The sequence below is a fragment of the Rana temporaria genome, chromosome 10, assembly GCF_905171775.1.
Source record: "Rana temporaria chromosome 10, aRanTem1.1, whole genome shotgun sequence".
NCBI lineage: Eukaryota > Metazoa > Chordata > Amphibia > Anura > Ranidae > Rana > Rana temporaria.
Genome location: NC_053498.1, coordinates 144,729,911 through 144,751,354, shown reverse-complemented (window position 1 = coordinate 144,751,354; position 21,444 = coordinate 144,729,911). Strand labels below are relative to the sequence as shown.

At 47.1% G+C, this 21,444-nt stretch overlaps 1 protein-coding gene across 1 annotated transcript in view; it reads left to right on the top strand.

Annotated features, from left to right (window-relative positions):
• Positions 1–14,731, top strand: part of VAMP3 (vesicle associated membrane protein 3) — a 31,507-nt gene extending 16,776 nt beyond the window's left edge. Inside the window, exons 2-5 of the mRNA XM_040326485.1 lie at positions 2,908–2,983; positions 5,114–5,272; positions 6,513–6,564; positions 14,604–14,731. Coding sequence (XP_040182419.1) covers positions 2,908–2,983; positions 5,114–5,272; positions 6,513–6,564; positions 14,604–14,623 — 307 coding nt within the window. The 3' untranslated portion in view covers positions 14,624–14,731. The remainder of the gene's footprint in view (positions 1–2,907; positions 2,984–5,113; positions 5,273–6,512; positions 6,565–14,603) is intronic.
• The last annotated feature ends 6,713 nt before the right edge of the window (positions 14,732–21,444 follow it).

Below are 21,444 nucleotides of genomic sequence, written 5' to 3'. Positions count from 1 at the left end.
GGCATTTTCACCCCCTTCCTGCCCAGGCCATTTTTCAGCGCTGTCGCTGTTTAAATGACAATTGTGCGGTCATACAACTCTGTACCCAAATTAAATGTTGATCATTATTCCCAGCTAGGTGGCAGTGTGTGTGTGTGACTAGGTGGCAGTGTGTGTGACTAGGTGGCAGTGTGTGTGACTAGGTGGCAGTGTGTGTGACTAGGTGGCAGTGTGTGTGACTAGGTGGCAGTGTGTGTGACTAGGTGGCAGTGTGTGTGACTAGGTGGCAGTGTGTGTGACTAGGTGGCAGTGTGTGTGACTAGGTGGCAGTGTGTGTGACTAGGTGGCAGTGTGTGTGACTAGGTGGCAGTGTGTGTGACTAGGTGGCAGTGTGTGTGACTAGGTGGCTGTGTGTGTGTGACTAGGTGGCAGTGTGTGTGACTAGGTGGCTGTGTGTGTGTGTCTAGGTGGCAGTGTGTGTGTGTGTGTGTGTGTGTGTGTGTGTGAGACTAGGTGGCAGTGTGTGAGACTAGGTGGCAGTGTGTGAGACTAGGTGGCAGTGTGTGAGACTAGGTGGCAGTGTGTGAGACTAGGTGGCAGTGTGTGAGACTAGACTAGGTGGCTGTGTGTGTGACTAGGTGGCTGTGTGTGTGACTAGGTGGCTGTGTGTGTGTGTGTGTGTGACTAGGTGGCTGTGTGTGGCAGTGTGTGTGTGACTAGGTGGCAGTGTGTGTGTGACTAGGTGGCAGTGTGTGTGTGTGTGTGTGTGTGTGACTAGGTGTGTGTGTGTGACTAGGTGGCTGTGTGTGTGTGTGACTAGGTGGCTGTGTGTGTGTGTGACTAGGTGGCTGTGTGTGTGTGTCACTAGGTGGCAGCGTGTCACTAGGTGGCTGTGTGTGTGTGTGTGTGTGACTAGGTGGCTGTGTGTGTGTGTCACTAGGTGGCAGTGTGTCACTAGGTGGCAGTGTTGCATTACATGAAAGGGATCTATAGACTTCTGTTGGAGCAAATAAAAAATTGGATTGCAGACAGTACTCAATATTTGCAATCGGGCAATAATTATTTTTATGGAAATATACAGTGGAGTTGAATTGTTATCCCTTTAAGTTTTGAGGCTTGTTCACATAAAACTGGTATTCTTTAACATGTGCAAACATGCTGAAGGGGGGGGGGGGGGGGGTGTTTTTGGCATTGCAACGTCTGAGAGATAAAAACCTATTAGGAGAGACGTGGGGAGTTGGGAGGAATGTAACATGTACGGCCTGAAGGAAAGGAGCATATTTGAAATATTCAAATACTTTTTTTTTTCCCACTTCAGCCCTGGACCATTTGGCTGGCCAAAGACCAGGCCACTTTTTGTGATTCGCACTGTATCGCTTTAACTGACAATTGCGCAACGTGGCTCCCAAACAAAATTGGCGTAAATTTTTCCCCACAAATAGAGCTTTCTTTTGGTGGTATTTGATCACCTCTGCGGTTCTGTTTTTTGTGCTATAAACAAAAATAATAAATATCCCAATTAAAAAAAAAAAAAAAAAAACGAATTCTCAGTTTAGGCCGATACGTATTCTTCATATTTTTTATTAAAAAAAACGCAATAAGCGTATATTAATTGGTTTGCGCAAAAGTTATAGCGTCTACAAAATAGGGGATAGTTTTATGGCATAAATATTGTGGCTGCGACATTATGGCGGACACATCGGACACTTTTGATGCCATTTTGGGACCATTGTCATTGATACAGCTATCAGTGCTATAAAAATATACTGATTACTGTAAAAATGGCAGTGAAGAGGTTGACCAGTAGAGGGCACTGAAGGGGGTTAAGTGTGTCCTAGGGATGTGTTCCAACCGTAGGGGGGGATGGGCTGTGTGTGTGCCACGACACTGATCACCGCTCTCAAATACAGTGAGCTATGATCAGTGTCCTGTCACTAGGAAGAACAGGGAAATGCTTGTTTATATCAGCATTTCTCTGTTTTTCCCCCTCCGTGAGACGATCACGGGTATCCCCACGGACATTGAGTCTGCGGGTCCCGCAGTCAGACTCGCGGTGGGCACGCGCGCCCACCCACAATGCCGCATCTTAAAGAGACGTACCTGTACGCCAATTTTTTGAGCCGTGCCATTGTGCCGACGTATATTGTCGTGCGCTGGTCGGCAAGGGGTTAGGAGCTGATTTCCAGATATAGTTCCATCAATGTGGAAGCAGAGAATTACCGTAGTAGTAGTAGTGTGTGTGTGTGTGTGTGTATATATATATATGTATGTGTATGTGTATATATGTATATATATATATATATATATAAAAAAATGTTCATACTTTGACCAATGCTTTGTTACCATAGTTACACTGTACACCTCTAGGGAGGTGATCAGGATTGAACACTCCTTATAACACTGTTTATCACTGTTATAAGCAATATTTTTTTTATAAATGGCATTTGATTGTCAGTTTATACTAATGTGATATATGTAATTAGCTACAGCTATCACATGGTACAGATGCCCTGTGATTGGCCTTGTCTGTACTATGTGATCACTGTGGCAAATCTTAGAGATGAACACAATGGTACACTATGAATGAAAACCGCTCATTGTCTTGAACGGTCATGTGATTGGTCACAGCAATCACATGGTACCATGGCCAGCCTGGTACAATGATCTGTCATCCTTTCTGTCCAGTGGATACGGGGGGGGGGGGGGGGGTGACAGATCGAGCCGCAGCACGGCCATTGGAGCAAAAATTGAAAAAATAGCAGTGCTCAGCTATAGGTCTACAATACAAAAACGGTCCCTGCCCCCCCCACCTATAACTGGTCTTCACAGCAAGGAGCACTGGAAGGGAAAACGCATGTCAAATAAAACCAAAGACTTTCCAAAGCTCAATTTACCACTTACTAATCTCGCTCTTTTTTTCTCTTTCAGGTCATCACCCGCAGCTCCTAGTGATGCTGGCAGCAGCAACAAGCGTCTCCAACAGACGCAGGCACAGGTGAACGAGGTGGGTATCGTATGCAGCCATTTTTTATTTTATTTTTTTGCCTGTGAAGAAACCACAAGAATAGCCTAGACTAAGGCCGGCCATACACACTTCAATGGGAACCAGCCGAGATTCGAATCGCTAAGGGGCAGTCTAAATGTACCAAGGTCATCACCTTGGGTACAAGCAGCCTGCTGGATTCGCTTGCGATTATCACAAGCGGCTGCTAAAGCCACTAGCGAAAAATCGCTGTCTGTCGGCTCTGTCTGTTGATGGGGCAATTTTGTGTGAATTTTTTTTTTTTTTCTTGCAACCCCCGGAATTCGTGTATGACCAGCTTTAGTTTAGCTCAGCAATGTATTATTTTTCTCTTTGCCCTCTCCGGCACGTCAATGATTTCCAGAAAGGTCAGATCCGATGCCCGGCAAGGGATAAACGGACTGACGTCCCAGTAAGTGTCTACAAATTATGGTAAATGTACTGGAATGTATGCCGCTATATACACTTTACAGGTAATGACGGTGACTGTGATGGTGCGACGGGCGATCTGGCACTAACAGACACCGACATCGCTAGTGACCGCAATACAGTGATTATATTGTACACTGTGCTAACGACACTGGCTGGGATGGGGTTAACGTCTAGGGGCATTCAAGGGGTTAACTGTGTGCCTACCTGTAATATGTGTGCTGCTTTTACTTATCAGGCTGTGGTGTTTTTTTTTTTTTTCCCCTGCTTTTCAGGGAGAAAAAACAGCCAGCCAGATTGCTGTTCATTGTATTTGTAAACACAGAACTCTGTGTGTGTGATTGGACACGGCTGATCAGCAGGTTTGAGCTAAACTTATTGGCTGAAATCTGCTGGCAAACTTGTGCTGTGTCCAATCACAGCACAGATTGGCAGGGTGCGTGTGCATGACAGTGGCGACTTGATGCTCAATTTTTGAGGGGGGTGCAAACTGAAAAATTCTGAAAAAAAAACCATTAATGGCAGCCTCACTGTGCCCATCAATCTGTGCCCAAACCCCCCCCCCGGCTGACGTCTGCCTGGCATTTACCCTGTCTGTGGAGCAGCGTGTGACTGCAGCGAGCGGTGTCCTCAATATCTTCTCCCGTCCTCTCCTATGATTGGACGTCCAATCACTTCGCCTGTCATTTCCGCCAATCAGGTGAACGGGTAACAGACCCGAGCACCTTATTGGCAGAGAGGCGGTTCAGTGTTGGGTAGGCGAAAATTCATTCGCGTTTCGAATACTCCTGGGTGAACTGCGAGTACCCAGCATGACGTCCGCTTTTTACCTTTTTTGACACCTATTAGAGCATGAGTCTTCATGTCTGTGAATGTCGGTGTGTTACAATGCCTCATGGGATGTGTAGTTCTACAACAGCTGGAGGGCCCTAGTTTGAGGATCCCTGTATTGGAGCCTATGGCTCTAATCAGGTGCTTCAAAAACACCAACCACCTTGCTCCCCCCCCCCTCCCTTGCGCTGCTGTAATTCGGATGCCCGGCGCCCAAAAAGGTCAATCAATGTTTGGGGTGACCCCTGTCTTAACACCAGCATCAGTTCTTCTAGGTAGACTTGCACACAGTTTTTGAAGGAACTCGGCAGGTAGGTTGTTCCAAACATCTTGGAGAACTAAGAACAGATGTTCTGTGGATGTCGGCTGCCTCCAAATCCAGGCTCCATGATGAGGTCGGGGCTCTGTGGGGGCCAAGCCATCACTTCCAGGACTCCTTGTTCTTCTTTATACTGAAGATGGTTATTAGTGACATTTTCTGTATGTTTTGGGGTGTTTGTCCTGCAGTAGAATAAATTTGGGGCCAATCCTACGCCTCTCTAAATGTATGGCATGATGGATAAGTATCTAGTACAAGGGTCTCAAACTGGCGGCCCATTATGCCTCTGCCTGTGGGAGTCATGCTTGTAACTGTCAGCCTTGCAATGCACCATGGGACTTGTAGTTCCGCAACAGCTGGAGAGCCACTAGTTTGAGACCCCTGATCTAGTAGAAGTTAAACTTCTTGTATACAGTATTTTACACCTGCCTAGGACTTTTGCACAGTACTGTATAAATAATCCCAAAGTCAGATCGATGTAACTATGCAATAAAGCTCATACGTGCACTTGTTTGTTTTTTTTTGTTTTTTAGGTTGTGGATATCATGCGAGTCAATGTGGACAAAGTTCTGGAGAGGGATCAAAAGCTGACTGACTTGGATGATCGGGCAGATGCACTTCAGGCTGGAGCCTCACAGTTTGAGACCAGCGCAGCTCGGCTAAAGCGAAAGTACTGGTGGAAAAACTGCAAGGTGAGTGGACTTGTCCCAACTTATTTGCATTGCATTTTTTTTATTTTTTGCTGTCACCCGATCATGGGGAACAGTAGATCCCTGACGTGTCACTAGGCATAACAGGGGAATGCCTTGTTTACAAAAGGCATCCCCCCTGTTCTGCCTTTGCCAACCGCAATTGTGGGCCGCCCGGGAACATCGAGTTTCCGGGACCCGCGAGCACACTCACGGGGCACGCGGTGGGCGGCAAATTTAAAGGGACGCCCATTTGCCTGCCCGTGCCATTGTATCAACGTGTGTGTCGGTCGGCAAGTGGTTAACTGACCAGATCAATATCCCAGGAGTTTCATTGACTTAATGCTATACGCTCCTCGTTCAGCAGTACCTCACTCCTGCTTCTGTGTCTCCGGCTCCTATTTTTTATTTTATTTTTGTCAACTAGGCAGGTTGATTGTCAGTTCTGGCATTGACAGCCAGACAAAGAGCATTTTCAGGACAAGTGGTAGCCTCCAGGTTGCTCTGACTGTTTGTGTTTTGTTTATTTTTTTTATTTATTTAAGAGCACAGTCCTTCCCTTAAAGTGGAGGTTCACCCTCAAAAAAAATTCTGACATCACATGGAGTAGAGCCATCCTACCGACAGAATGCCGGTGTTTTTTTTTTTTTTCTCTCAGCACATACCTCGTTATCGCGCGTTATCATTGCCGAAAAAACCCGAACGTCGGTGCGGCTCTATACGGCGCCTGCGCACCGACGTTCGGGTTCTGTCGGCAACCTGTGACGCGCAGTATGCACCGTTCGGAAGCCTGTCAATCACAGGCAGTGCTTGGGAACGCCCAGTCCCGCGGAATTGCCGTGAGGTGAAAATCGTGATAACGAGGTATGTGCTGAGAAAAAAAAAAAAAACACCAGCATTCTGTCGGTAGGATGGCTCTACTCCATGTGATGTCAGAATTTTTTTTGAGGGTGAACCTCCACTTTAACTTTTTTTTTTATACTAAATGCCGTGAAATAAAATAAAAAATTCCCCCATCCGTTTGAACTTTTTTACAAATTGTCTGTACCTGAAATATATCTGTCTAAATCATCATCTTATTGTCATGGGGGATACTGTCTGCAAATTTAGAATAAATGTTGCTTAATGACTGATTTTACAATCCTGTGACCACAGCATGTATACTGTGAAGGGTGTTGGGAACCTTGGTAGAATATGGATATTCTATACAGTGATGTTTCTTCTTCTTCTCTTCATTTTGTAGATGTGGGCTATACTGATAGCAGTCATTGCGGTGATCATCATCATTATTATCGGTGAGTAGTTCAACCTGCTTGTAGTCGGCCATGTGGCACCACGCCACCCTGGCAGTCTAGTATACTTTTACTGTGGCACTGCTGCGCCTGATCACGTACTTGGTAAGTGATTCAACACTTCTGGGTCACACACGCGTGCTGCCAGCGACCCTCTTCTGCTGTGATTTTATATACGGCGAGGAGCTGATCTGCGGGTACTGCCGACTCGATCTCTGCCGGCACCTGCCGATCATCCACCACAGTGGCAGAACAGCGATCTGCCAATGTAAACAAGGCAAATCGCTGTTCTGTCAGGAGGTAAGGCATGGATTTTGTGTTCATGCCTTCCCCTGTTACAAAGTTAACACCCCCCCCCCCCCCAAATACAGTGCGTTTTTTCTTGCACCGAATTTCAGTGTGGCTCCAAAAATGGTGCAGGCACTTCTTTGGTGTGATGCGGGGGAATTTGAGGCTATTAAAAATTATTATTTCTTTCCCTGACTTTTCTTTTTCTTGTTCATTACGAAAGCTGTGGTTGATTATAAAATATTTGGGAGGGAATTTTATAAAGCCCAAGTGTATAGTAACTGATAGAGGTTAAAATGGATGTCTGGGCCAATTATAAAATATATTTATTATGCAATACGTATACATGCATACGTACACCTTTCTGAATATCTTGTTGGCACAAGAGAAATGCCTGTTCAACCACTTGCTGACCGCAATATGTGTGTGTGTGTATATATATGTATGTATGTATGTGTGTGTATATATATATATATATATATATATATATATATATATATAGTTGCGATTTGCGAGTGGTTTAACGCGATTATGGTAGACAATATCATCCATAACCCTGGTATTGTTCTGTTTTTTTTTGGCCGGTGGCTGTCTTTCTCATGAAAGCGTTCTGAGCGTCTCATTAGCCACTGGATCGCTTACAAAAGAAAAACTATATTGAGTGCAGTAGGAGTCAATTATCACTATGGAGGTCCTTCATGACCGTTTATATACAGTGCATCTGGAAAGTATTCAGTGCTTCACTTTTTCCACATTTTGTTCTGTTACAGCCTTATTTCCAAAATGGATTCAATTATTTTCCTCAAAATTCTACAAACAATCCTCCATAATGACAACATGAAAGAAGTTTGTTTGAAATCTTTGAAAATCGATTAAAAATTATAAACAATCCCATGTACACGGCAGGAGCCCGCGATACTTGTGTACACGGGTGTATATATATATATATATTTCTCTTTCGTTCATAGACGGACACAGCCTTCATTGACCTTAGGGTTATGCTTCTTCCTACCAGGAGATTTAGGCAGAATTCTACAGCACTTAAGGTGTTAAAAACTTTCCTTCATGCTGCTCCTCCCAGGGGGCGTGGCTCCCCCAGGCATAACCCACACCCTGCTTTAGCAGCCTCAGTTTGTTTTCTGCCTAACGACAGGAGGTCAAGGCTATCTCTGGAGTTCCTGGACTCTGGAGTTTTTTTCTGGCGATTTTTCTCGCTTTTTTTATTATTTTGTTCCTGCATTTTTGAATCCTGCGATTCTTCTATCAACAGCCGACTGGGTGACAGGCTGGGTCCTCGACTCTTGTAGTCCCCCCATGTTCGGCCTTCGAGCGTGTGCCGGCCCTCAGCTCAGCTTTGGGACGTCCACGACAGGCCCCATTGCTCCAGGGGCGGCCGGGGAACTTTGGTTCTAGGGCACACATATGACCGGTCTCTATGGCTTTGTCACAGTGTGTCTGGCCGACAGCCATGCCGTTTACGGACGTTGGTTCTGTCTGGGATACCTCCAGCCGGGTAGTCGCAGGACAGGTAAGTAGTGGCCCCTTACTCAGGTAAGTGGTCTGGCTGGTGGTTTCCCTGGGGAGGTCGACTGAGGGTCCGCCCTGCTTTCCTCTCTCCCCTTCCTCTCCCTCCTTCCCCTGACTGGGTAGTGGCTGTGAAGGGGGGCCTCCTGGGTTTTCTTTGTTACCACCGGGGCCCGTGTGTTGTTAGGGGGACTGTGTTGTTACTCTGGGGGGTGCTGCTGTGTGCTGCTGTGTTCTATGAGGTAATTTTTACCTCAGACAGCGGCCGTCTTGGAAATCTCCTTGGTAACGCTGTGATTCTTTTCTGAGGTAACAGACAAAGCAGTCAGGGCTGCTGTGTTCTATGAGGTAATTTTTACCTCAGACAGCGACCGTCTTGGAAATCTCCTTGGTAACGCTGTGATTCTTTTCTGAGGTAACAGACAAAGCAGTCAGTGCTGCTGTGTTCTATGAGGTAATTTTTACCTCAGACAGCGACCGTCTTGGAAATCTCCTTGGTAACGCTGTGATTCTTTTCTGAGGTAACAAAGCAGTCAGTGCTGCTGTGTTCTATGAGGTAATTTTTACCTCAGACAGCGGCCGTCTTGGAAATCTCCTTGGTAACGCTGTGATTCTTTTCTGAGGTAACAGACAAAGCAGTCAGGGCTGCTGTGTTCTATGAGGTAATTTTTACCTCAGACAGCGACCGTCTTGGAAATCTCCTTGGTAACGCTGTGATTCTTTTCTGAGGTAACAGACAAAGCAGTCAGTGCTGCTGTGTTCTATGAGGTAATTTTTACCTCAGACAGCGACCGTCTTGGAAATCTCCTTGGTAACGCTGTGATTCTTTTCTGAGGTAACAAAGCAGTCAGTGCTGCTGTGTTCTATGAGGTAATTTTTACCTCAGACAGCGGCCGTCTTGGAAATCTCCTTGGTAACGATGTGATTCTTCCCTGAGATGACTCGGCACAGCCTCTGGTCAGTTTTAGTGCTGTTACAGTTTTAGTGCTGTGAATCTTCCATGAGGTGAATACACATCACAGTCAGCACATCAGAGCACACCTGAGGTTTTTCAGCTCCCTCTGCAGCTGGGTGGGGTGGTGAATACCGGGGGCCCCCATGCTCTGCAATAGCAGCAAGGAGGTGACCAGTGGGGTTTTTTTGTCCTGCCTTGCAGGGTGGGTGACTCAGCGCTGACACTATGGAACTCAAGCTATGCCTGAGTTAACCCTTACCGCCCCTCCCCCTGCCACATCTGTTATGTTGGCTGTCCTGGGTTTCTTGCCAGGTTTGAAGCAGCTAGTGCCCGGATGGGGGGTAAAAAAGCGCCCCCTCCCTGAAGCCTGCTTCTGGGGATGACACAGAATCGCTGTTTTTTTCTGGTTCTGTTATGTCAGAGGCTGCGGGTTTTAACCCTTATGGATAGTGAGGATGACTCTGCTGCAGTCAGTTGCTGGCAAGAATTTGTTGGAGCTCTTGTTTCTGCGGTGCGTGAGGCTCTAAAAATTGAGGATGTGGCGGAGACACCTCCGTGTCAGTACCAGCAGACTACCACGCATCGCTGAAGTGTTTCCTTGTGTTCCTTATTTGGACTATATGTTATACAAGGAATGGGATGCACCGCAAAAAGTTTGTCAAACTTTGCAACCCGTTACCCCCTTGAGGGGGGCTTTAAAAAAAAAAAAGTAGGTCTCTCCTCCGCCAGTGGACCCCCCTGTGTCCAGACTGCGCAAGGCCACCACATTGCCTGTGGAAGGGGCTCCTGTATTTCAGGATCCCGCTGATAGGAGAGTGGAGGCCGTGGCCCGCTCCCTATTCACGGTGGTGGGTTCGGCGGTGAGGCCGGCTCTGGCCGGGGCCCTGGCAGGCCCCGACAAAAAGGGCGAAGCTCCTGCTGCAGGAGCTGGAAGAAGGACCTCTAAGGTGGCCTTGGTGATCACCGTTAAGGGTGAACGGTCCTTTTGGGTCTTCCCTGACTGGCATCATTGAGGATGCCACAGGTGGTAAGCGCATGCTGTTCCCACGGTTTGGGAAGGGCTAGGGACCTCGCCCTGTGCAAGGACCCTCCTTGCCTACCTCCGAGCGTTTTTTCGCTCGCCCTGTGCGGTGGGGGTAGGTCTACATGGTGCTTGAATCCCCGCTGCGGGGTAGCAGCGCACCGGATACCGCATGCCTAACAAGTCTGCGGACATACCTGCTTCCGCCTGAAGGTCTGCTCCCGCCCGTGTCTCGGGTGGGAGACTGGCTTCGCATTGCGAAGTGTTTTCCTTGGGGTACAAGATTGAGTTTCTCTCTTGTCTGCCAAACAGGTTTTTTCCCTCCGGCTTCTGGCCTCCTCCGGTTCGCCGGTTGACTCAGTCAGGGGCTGTCCAGGATCTTCTGGTCAGGGGAGTGATTGTGCCAGTTCCCTCGTTGGAACGGTCTCGGGGTTTTTACTCCATTCTGTTTGTGTCCCCATGGAGGATGGGGCCCGGTCGATCCTGGGCCTCAAGTCCCTCGTTTTGTTTTTGTCAGGTTTTTCTGGCATCCTTGGATGTCATGAACGTGTACCTGCATATCCTCAAACCACCAGAGATTCTGTGCTTTGCGGTCGGGGGGGACCATTTTCAATGGTGTCCTTCCCATTCGGCGGGTTTTCGCCAAGGTGCTCGTACCGATACTGGCCCGGCTGTGACAGCGGGGGTTTGTTATCATGGGATGTCTGGACGACATTCTCCTACGAGCTTCTTCGAGCTCTGCATTGGTGGAGCCGTGTCTATCACGTGTCAGGCTCTCCGAATGTTCGGCTGGTTTCTGGATTGTCCTGAAATCAGGGTTGATTCCGTCTCAGGGATACCTGAGACTGGTCCTGGATTCCTCCGGGGCGGGAGTGTTTTTCTCCTAGCGGAAAAACTTCAGACTCTGCTATCTGCTGTGCAGCAGTTGCCGACCCAGAAGCGGTCATCTCTGCGATTCTGCAGGAAGGTTCTGGGTCAGTTGGTAGCCTCTTTCGAGGCGGTTCCGTATGCCCAATTCCACGCCAGGGTACTACGGAGGGAACTGCTGTCACGATGGGACTAGCTTCCGTCATCTCTGGATTACCAGATTCAGTTGAGTCATCTGATCATGTCTCCCCTGGTATGGTGGCTGGCGTTTCCGGTGCTTCGGGCCGGAAAGTCATTTTTCTGCAGGCCACTGGACAGTGGTCACGACGGATGCCAGCCTCTCCGGTTGGGGAGGGGCGCTTGGGGCACCCAGTCAGCCCAGGGGCACTAGACTCAGGTGGAGTCCTGCCTACTGATCAACGTTCTGGAGCTCCGAGCAATCAAGCTTTGCCTTACCAGGTGGTCCCTGGATCTACAGGGCCGACCGGTCAGGATCCTGTCCGATAACACCACGTCCGTGGCGTAGGTTGATCATCAGGGAGGCACACGGAGTTCTGTTGCAGCGACGGGGGTCGCGCGCATCCTTTCGGTGGGCCGAAGGGTCCGTTCCGGCTCTATCGGCCGGGTACATTCCGGGAATACGGAATTGGCTAGCCGACTACCTAAGTCGCACTGCACTGGGCCAAGGAGAGTGGTCTCTCCACCCGCAGGTGTTTCGGGGTCTGTGCCGAAAGTGGGGCACTCCGGACGTGGACCTTCTAGCGTCCCGTCTCTATATCGGTAGGTGCCACGGTTCGTGGCCAGGTTTAAGGACCCGTGGGCGGACGCGTCAGGCGCGTTGGTGGCTCCTTGGGGTCGCTGTCGCCTACTTTACACCTTCCCTCCTCGGAAGCTTCTTCCTCGCCTGCTGCGCAGAGTAGAAGCTGTAGGGATTCTATCGGTCCTGATTGCCCCAGATTGGCCGCGTCACTTCTGGTACGCGGACCAGGTGCGTCTGCTGGCAGACGCCCCCTAGCGTCTTCCCCTGGGAATTGATTTTCTGTTACAGGGTCCAATCTTCCACCCTGTTTCACAGCCACCGGCCTTAGCGGCGTGGCTGTTGAGAGCCAGGGGCTTAAGGACCGAGGCCTATTGGGCTCGGTGGTCTCTACCGTGCTGCCTGCACGGAGGTCTACCTCACGTAGGTTTTTTCCTCATACATGGAAGGCCTACTTCTCTGTTTGTGGGGAGATGAACTGGCACTCTCGTACATGCGTTGTGTACAGGATTCTGCTGTCTTTGCAGCAGGGAGTGGTTCAGGCTCTCGCCTTACGTACGGTTAGGAGCCAGATTTCTGCTCTGGCTGTTTTTTACTTGCAGCGACCCTTGGCATAGCACTCCTGGGTGCGTGCGTTGGGTCAGGGGGTCTGGCAGGTGGCCCCTCCGGTGCGCCCTCCATTACCCCCATGGGACTTGAATTTAGTCCTTTCAGTGCTTCGGGATGCTCCCTTTGAGGACATTCGGGAGGTTTTTTGTTTTATTGTCACAAAAGGTGATTTTATTTCTGGTAGCAATTGCCTCGATCAGACGGGTGTCTGTCTGTTCTGGTGGCCTTGTCTTGCAAGGCTCCCTGCTTGGTCATCCGTAAGGACGAGGTGGTGCTGCGGCCGCAGCCGTTTTTCTCCCTAAGGTCGTTTCGGCTTTTCACTTGGATGTGGACATTGTTCTTCCATCCTTGTGTCCTCAGCCGAAGAACCCGAAGGAGGCCACTTTACATTCTTTGGATGTGGTTCGGGCCCTTCGAGTTTACTTGTCGGCGACAGCTCCGTTCCGGATGTCGGACTCGCTGTTCGTGTCTGTGTCCGGTCCCAGTAAGGGCCTGGCAGTTTCGTCGGCCACCATTTCCAGGTGGATCCGACGGATTGTGCTTCAGGCCTACGCCCTGAAGGGGCGGGCGCCTCCCTTTCGGGTCACGGCGCATTCGACCAGGGCGATCGTGGCCTCTTGGGCTTCCGACACCAAGCCTCTGTGTGGTGTGTAAGGCTGCGACCTGGTCGTCGGTCCACGCTTTTTCAAAGTTTTATATGGTGGATGTGAGTGCATCTTCGGATGCCTCCATTGGCCGCAGGGTGTTACAGGCGGCAGTTTAAGGTTGGAGTTCCTCCGTTGAGTAACTCCGGTTTTTGTTTGGGGTGTAACCTGTTTTTGCTGTGTTATTTTTCCCACCCCTCAAATTTTTTTGACACTGCTTGGGGACGTCCCTAAGGTCAATGAAGGCTGTGTCCGTCTATGAACGAAAGAGAAAAAAGGATTTTTGTACTCACCGTAAAATCCATTTCTCTGAGTTCATAGACGGACACAGCACCCACCCCTCCTTTGTTTGTACTGCTTGTTACGAACTGAGGCTGCTAAAGCAGGGTGTGGGTTATGCCTGGGGGAGCCACGCCCCCTGGGAGGAGCAGCATGAAGGAAAGTTTTTAACACCTTAAGTGCTGTAGAATTCTGCCTAAATCTCCTGGTAGGAAGAAGCATAACCCTAAGGTCAATGAAGGCTGTGTCCGTCTATGAACTCAGAGAAATGGATTTTACGGTGAGTACAAAAATCCTTTTTTACACCCGTGTACACAAGTATGGCGGGCTCCTGCCGTGTACACAAGTATGGCGGGCTCCTGCCGTGTACACAAGTATGGCGGGCTCCTGCCGTGTACACAAGTATGGCGGGCTCCTGCCGTGTACACAAGTATGGCGGGCTCCTGCCGTGTACACAAGTATGGCGGGCTCCTGCCGTGTACACAAGTATGGCGGGCTCCTGCCGTGTACACAAGTATGGCGGGCTCCTGCCGTGTACACAAGTATGGCGGGCTCCTGCCGTGTACACAAGTATGGCGGGCTCCTGCCGTGTACATGGGATTGTTTATTATTTTTATTAGATTTTCAAAGATTTCAAACAAACTTCTTTCATGTTGTCATTATGGGGGATTGTTTGTAGAATTTTGAGGAAAATAATGAATTTAATCCATTTTGGAATAAGGCTGCAACATAACAAAATGTGGAAAAAGTGAAGCGCTGTGAATACTTCGAATGCTTGGTGGTCGCCTTAATCACTTGGTTAAGCGCACCAGGACACTTTTTTTTAGATTACCGTTTCCTGAGTCTTGTGGTCTCTGGGTTTCGACACTCTCACGTTTTATCAATTTCACTTCATTTTTTATTTTTTATAGATTTATTTAAAAAAAAAAAAATAATAATAATAATAATAATATTGGTTTAAAAAGTGGGTGAGATAAGTAAAGACTCTCTCTTGAATAAAATAACTTCTGTATTTTGCAATGCCAGGTTTTCTTTGGCGTTTTTTAATTTAATTTTTATTTTAATACACTCTGACCTCTCTCTCCTGTTGTATTTCAGTGTGGAGCGTGTCGACATAAGGCCCCAGGAATCGGAGGAAAGAAGCCGAAGTCTGTAAAAACAAGCTGCATTTCCTGATATCAAATCTGCTGTTTTCAATAGTTATATATATATATATATATATATAATATATATATATATATATATATATATATATATATATATATATATATATATATATATATATATATATATATATATATATATATATATATATATATATATATATATATATATATATATATATATATGTTCTCAGATCACTATGACTCCTTGTTTATGTTGGGCTCCGTTCACCCCCGAACGTGCGGGTGACGCGTCTTCTTTTTAATAGCACCCCAAACGGCGGTGCAATTTTTGCCGCGATTGTTGAACGTGCTATTTACGGCAAAAATCGCAATGCTAAAGGCTCCTTGCTCTGTGCCAAGATTGGATACCTGAGCTTTGTTTTGGAGCGGAGGGAGGCCCATTCAAATAAATGGTGCCACACCAACATTTTTTCCCAAAAAATCTTAATAAAAAAAACACTGTGCAGCAGCTATCGACGCACTACGCTTAGGTGTGAATGGAGCCTTTAGAGCAGGGGTCTCAAACTGGTGGCACTTCAGCAGTTTTTGCGAAACTACAAGTCCCATGTGGCATTGCAAGGCTGACAGTTACAATCATGACTCCCACAGGCAGAGGCATGATGGGACTTGTAGTTTTGCAACAGCTGGGTGGCTGCCAGTTTGAGACCCCTGCTTTAGAGTTTAGTATTTTTATTACTATTTTTTTTTTGTTCAGTTAAGTGCCTTCACTGGGATTTTGAACATTCTGGGGGGACATTTATCAAACAAGTTAGCATTGCAGTTAGTCGTATATCGGACAGCGTCTTCAGCGAAGTGTCTGACAGGTTTAAAGTGTGTTTCTACTTTTTCAGGCCAATTAGGCGAACACCTTTTGGATGTAGTTTACCTTTCTTAGACACTCCTATTCTAGATTCTCCTGTAAAATCCTACTAGTTCTCTTTGGTTGGTGGGGGGAGCTGAGAATCTGTGTTTGCATAAAATGTACCCTGTCTGTAGTGTTCAGGCAGATCTTCATTGTGTCATCTTTAAACATAGTCTGTCCTAACAAAGGGTTGCAGAGATCTCCAATCTATGGCCCTCCCGTTGTTGCAGAACTACACATCCCATGAGGCATTGTAAAAACTCTGACATGACTAGGCATGATGGGAATTGTAGTTCCTGATCAACTGGAGGCCTAGACAAACTAGTTTGGAGACCCCTGGTTTAGAGGCTTTTGGCATAATTTTCTGTAGATGAGGATACAACATAGTTGGGAGTCTTCTCAAACTTGACTGAAAAAGTGGAAGTACGCTATAAAGACAATTTATTACCGAAGGTAACCGATGCAGATTTTTCAGTCCAAGGCTCAGTTCGCACTGATGCGATGCGGGAACCAGCGTGATTCCAGTGCGGGTTCCCGCATCGCATTTCACTCGCAGGCAGTTCACATTGCTATATGCCAGTGATGGAGAACCTTGGCACTCCAGATGTTTTGGAACTACATTTCCCATGATGCTCATGCACGCTGTAGTGTAGTTAAAGCATCATATGAAATGTAGTTCCAAAACATCTGGAGTACCAAGGTTCACCATCACTGCTATATGCGAACCGCTGCCGGTGTCCATGTAAATTTAAGGGCACCCCCACCCAAATCAGATCACATGGGTGTTCACAAATCCAAAACCACTGTGGACCAAAAAAGGGTCCTGCACCATTTTGGTCCGAATGCGATGCAAATTCAGCTTTACAAACATTGCATGTGATGTCTGTGATCACACAAGTGTTAATTTGAGCCTCAACGGATGTATGTTGAGTGGTCAGGGTCAGGTCTCATTCACTGGTCAGTGTGACTTTAGAGCAGGGGTCCTCACTCTATGGCCCTCCAGATGTTCAGGAACTACAATTCCCATCATGCCTAGTCATGTCTGTAAATGTCTGCTTTTCAATGCCTCATGGGACTTGTAGTTCCGCAATAGCTAGAGGGCCGTAGTTTTAAGATCCCTGCTTTAGAGCAACCAAAGGAAGAATTTACTTGGGTGTATCCTTGTAATCTGTATCTCACTGCGTCTATTTAGCATTGCCTTTCCTTAGGATAGAATTGATAAATGGCCCCCCTTTGTATTTGTACAGCTTGCACAGTTTGCACTGTCTGTCTGTTACTACCGCGTGATGTTTTTTCAAGGCTGTAACCTCCTTTTATACTCCATGTTGTTTCACTGTACTAAAGCTGGCCATATACTAAGTGTTTTTTTTTTTATTTATTTTTTTTTCGTTTAGGCTGAGGTCACACGCATGCGACTTGGAATGCGGATTTTCCTCCACATCCAATTTGCATGACAGTCAAGTTTGACCAGCTCTGTGGAGCTAGTTCACACAGGCCCAAGGTGGCCACGGTTGAAGGTTCCTGTGCATCTTTTGGATCCAATTTAGGGCAAAAATTCCGACCTGAATAGCACCTGAACCGGTAGAACGGACACACCAGACCTCAGGCACGAACCTGCGGCTGCACATATGTGAACCCGGCCTAAATGGAAAAAAAAAATCCAACCTATTCTCTCCTGCGGCTATTGTATTTTAACAGCCAGCCTAAACGTCAGTGGCATCAGATTGGATAGCAAACATATATTATTGTTGCGCTACTTGAAATCAAATTACAAAATGGTAGTCATGTGGCAAAGTCAAGCAATGATGCAATACTATAAAAATTTAATATACATCCATGATTTCAAAAGTCCTTCCAATCAAGGGAAAACATGTCCTGATTTGATACCACAACTCCAGTGCTGTACGGCAAACACAAGCTCCGCCTCAGTGTTATTAATGCCCTCACCTTTAATGCTCGGACCTATATAAAGGTCAACTGCGCATAACACCCTTTCTTGAGGGTAACAAATGAGCTTTTGAGGTCTCTTCACAATTGGTATTTTATCATCCACCATTCCAGAAAATGTGTGTTCCCCCTTTAAGAAGCAGACAGTCCCACCTTGAAGCTGCAAATATGCTCAAAGCATACGAGAGACCACCATAGTGCAGTATTTGCACTCCACAAAAAGCTTTACTAAAAAAAGCTGCATTCACATAGGTCATCCTAGCATTCACATATGGTATCGCTGTTGTAAAATTCCAACTCTGTGCCGCACTTTCCTGCGTCGGTAATGGTATCGCCCATCTCGGCCCCAACGCGTTGCGTCTTCTATCACTTGACTTCATCAAGGGGAACACGTGACTTCTTCATCTAATTGGATGCAGAATCTGGCCAACAATTTTTCTACATGGCTGCTTCAATTTTTCAGTTGCAGGATATCTGGCGGGAAGCTGCTTACAGCCACCTACTGAGCAAATTTTCTGCAGTGTATTTATTTGCACATTTTGTATGACCATCCAACGTTTCTTGGTACTATCCGCCGTAAAATTTTGTAGCATTTTTTTTAACTTTAATTTTGACCGGCATTTTTGCCCACAATGAGCTGTAAACTCACTTAAAGGGGTCCTCTGTCAGACAAACTTACATTTAAAAGGGGTTTTGGGAGGCGAGTCTTTTATTTTTATTTTTTTATTATTATTTCTAAATATATCTTGCTTCAGAAATGTTGTAGTGGGGTTTTTACCTGAAGACTAGGAGACTCGGGTAGTACCTAATTTAAAGCTGATCTCTAAACAGAATTGTTAAAGCCACTTTAGAAATGTTATTTTCTACCTTTTAACCCCTCCTAGGCCCTTTAAGAGTTCCAATAGACGGGCGTCAGGCATTCGGTGGTCATGTGACCTCTGTGGTTGGCTGCCAAAGTGGTCACATGATTGGAAAGCTCCTGATCGCAAGTATGCATTGGGAGCTTACCGATCCCTACTGGCCACCATGCTGGGAGCATGCTGTCAGCATGGTAAGTTTTTTTTTTTTATATAGGGCCTCATATATGTGGCCACTTGGCGTTGGGCACACCCGCCTATAGAGTTCGCATATGTGTGTACTGTTGGCGCCAAGGGGTTAAAGCTCAATTCCAGAAATTCAGCCACTTTGTTAATGCTTTTGGATTGTCTTTTCTCATTTATTGATGCTTTTTGGGGTTTTATATGGGCATTTACAACACACTCCGTTTTTTTTTTTTTATTGTCTTAAGGGCTATCACCAAAGTGCTTTAGTGTCTAATCACAATGACTACGTATATCCCTCACAAAGGAGCGTCTTGCTCCCAAGTGCCTCCTTGTAATTCCAATGTACCTGTTTGGAAATTAAAAGTAAAGCTATCTTGTAGGCAACCTCGGCCCTCCAGCTGTTTTGAAACTACAAGTCCCATGAGACATTGCAAGACCCTGATGACTCTTGGAGGCAGAGGCATGATGGGATTTGTAGTTTCACTACAGCTGGAGTGCCGCGGTTGCCTACCGCTGTTTGTAGGCCAATCCAGTGAGGAGTACCTTTTTCCTTCTTGTGCCAAAGTTCTGGGGGAACCGATGAGTGGAGAATTTTAGGTCAGGCTTCCTTCCCTCTACTTGTTATCCATTCTTATAGAATAGTCTGTATGTTAGGTTGGGCGCCAACATGGACTACCTTTTGTGTTTAAGGACCCTATCACCCGATCGGCTGTACCTGTCTGGACCTGATCGCGACCCTCCATTCTCTGTGGAGCTGGGGGGTCTAAACGGACTTGTACCCGTTTTTTACCCGCCTTCCTCCGATCTGCTAAACAACCGAGAAAGGGATCTGTTCCTCTCCGTCTGGGCGGATCGGAGGGCAGTCAGAGCTTTAAAAAGACAGCCGCTTACATCCAACCACCCATAGAGTGGACATGGACAGAGCCCGCTCTGCATGAGCGGACACGGAGCTGTCATCCACTCGCTCTGCTCAGATCAGCAGACAGATTCCCAGATGAGCAAATCAGAGCCCTCACCATGTGAATGGGGCCCAAGTGACAGGTACTCTTTAGGTCTTGATTGTAAGCTACAGTCTTGGCTTCAGCTGAATGAGAAGATTCATGTTGGATATGAGTGCTGCCATAGCGAAATCCCCCAGGCTGTTACCCCTTCGCTTTTATATATAGCGAGTCGCCTGGAACTAACCGCTTCACGCCGACGGTGTGCCAATATGCTCCCTATAGGTGGGTGGGGCTTAACGGCGAGCGGCCGCATATTTGCATACCTGATTGTAAATGCAGCTGAGAAGTGCGCTCCTGATGGTTAACAGTGGCCAACAGAAAGCTCCTGATCGCTACTTGCGATTGGCTGTCGCGTGATCGGAAAGCTTCCAATCATATCGGTCACATGATCATAAAACTCAGCCCACTGCATCTGCAACTCCTTAAAGGGCCGGAAGGCACAAGCGCAAAGGGGGTCAAGTATAGTTCCAGTGAACGTAAAACTTCACAATATCCATCATTTCAGATTTGTGACTTGGGGGGGAAGCCCAAACAATTTGGGATAGTGGTTTACGGTTAAAAAAAGTCGTCTACTATCACACTCCTCACAGTGCCTGGCTGATTTGTATCGAATAGCTGCCTGTTGTTGCTTCTCCAAAAGTGCCTGGATGTCTAGTGAATTTGTAAATGTTTATTACAATGTTCTTGTAAATGTTGTCATTTATCTGCCAAACTCTCTCAACGTGCGACAGTCTCTGCCAAAGGTGCCTGGTGCCAAGATGTGCCTGCAATTTTTCATTTGCCAAATGATGGGGGGGGGGGATTTTAAGCCAATGTTACAGCAAGATGTTTGATTTCAATAAATATGTTTAACTTAACAAGTGTCTGCTCTGTTCTTGATCTTTTATTTATGGTCCTAGTCCAGAATTGTTTTATTTATTTTTTAATGAATGAATGACTTGTATAGCGCTACACATGCAAACTGAATCGTCTCTAGGCACTTTTTGCAGCCAGTGTCTTCCTGGCTGGTGCGGTCATTTACCCCGTAGGATCTTGACGCGCTTGGGATACACAGTCGTACACACATATATACTGGGCCAATTTGGCCAGGATCCAATTAACCTACCAGCATGTCTTTGGAGTGTTGGAGGAAACCCGGAGTACCCGGAGGAAACCCACGCAGACACAGGGAGAACATGCAAACTCCAAGCAGATGGTGTCGTTGTCGGGATTTGAACCAGTGACCCTTTTGCTGCTAGATGAAAGTGCTAACCACTATGCTGCCCCACAGAAGTTTTTTGCAACCACTGGAATGCCGGATTTGCCTTCATATCTGTCCAGATTCCGGACACAGGCTTGGTATTCATAGACCCCGGGTTATAGTATGGTACCTCCAGATGATTGGACACCGGTGAAGCTTTTAACGGCTTGCCGACCGCCACACGCAGATGTACGTCAACAGAATGGCACTGGCAGGCAGGTTGGCGTACATGTACGGCTCCTTAAATCTGCCGCCTGTGAGCGTGTTCGCGGGTGCCAGGAACTCTGTTCCCGGGCGGCCTGCGATTGGGGTCGGCAAGGCAGAACAGGGGGGAATGCCTTTTGTAAACAAGGCATTCCCCTATTCTGCCTAGTGACACTGTCATTGATAGCCGTTTCCTGTGATCGGTACAGTCATCAGTGATGTCACGTGTAGCCACGCCCCCAAACAGTAAGAATCACTCCCTAGGACACACTTAAAGGGGTTGTAAAGGTACATTTTTTTTCTCCTCTAAATAGCTTCTTTAGTGCAGTCCTCCTTCACTTACCTCATCCTTCGATGGGGTAAAGGGGTAGTAAAGGTAAAAAAAAAAAATCCCTAAATAGCCTTCTTTGCCTCAGTGCAGTCCTCCTTCACTTACCTCATCCTTCCATTTTTGCTTTTAAATGTCCTTTCTTCTG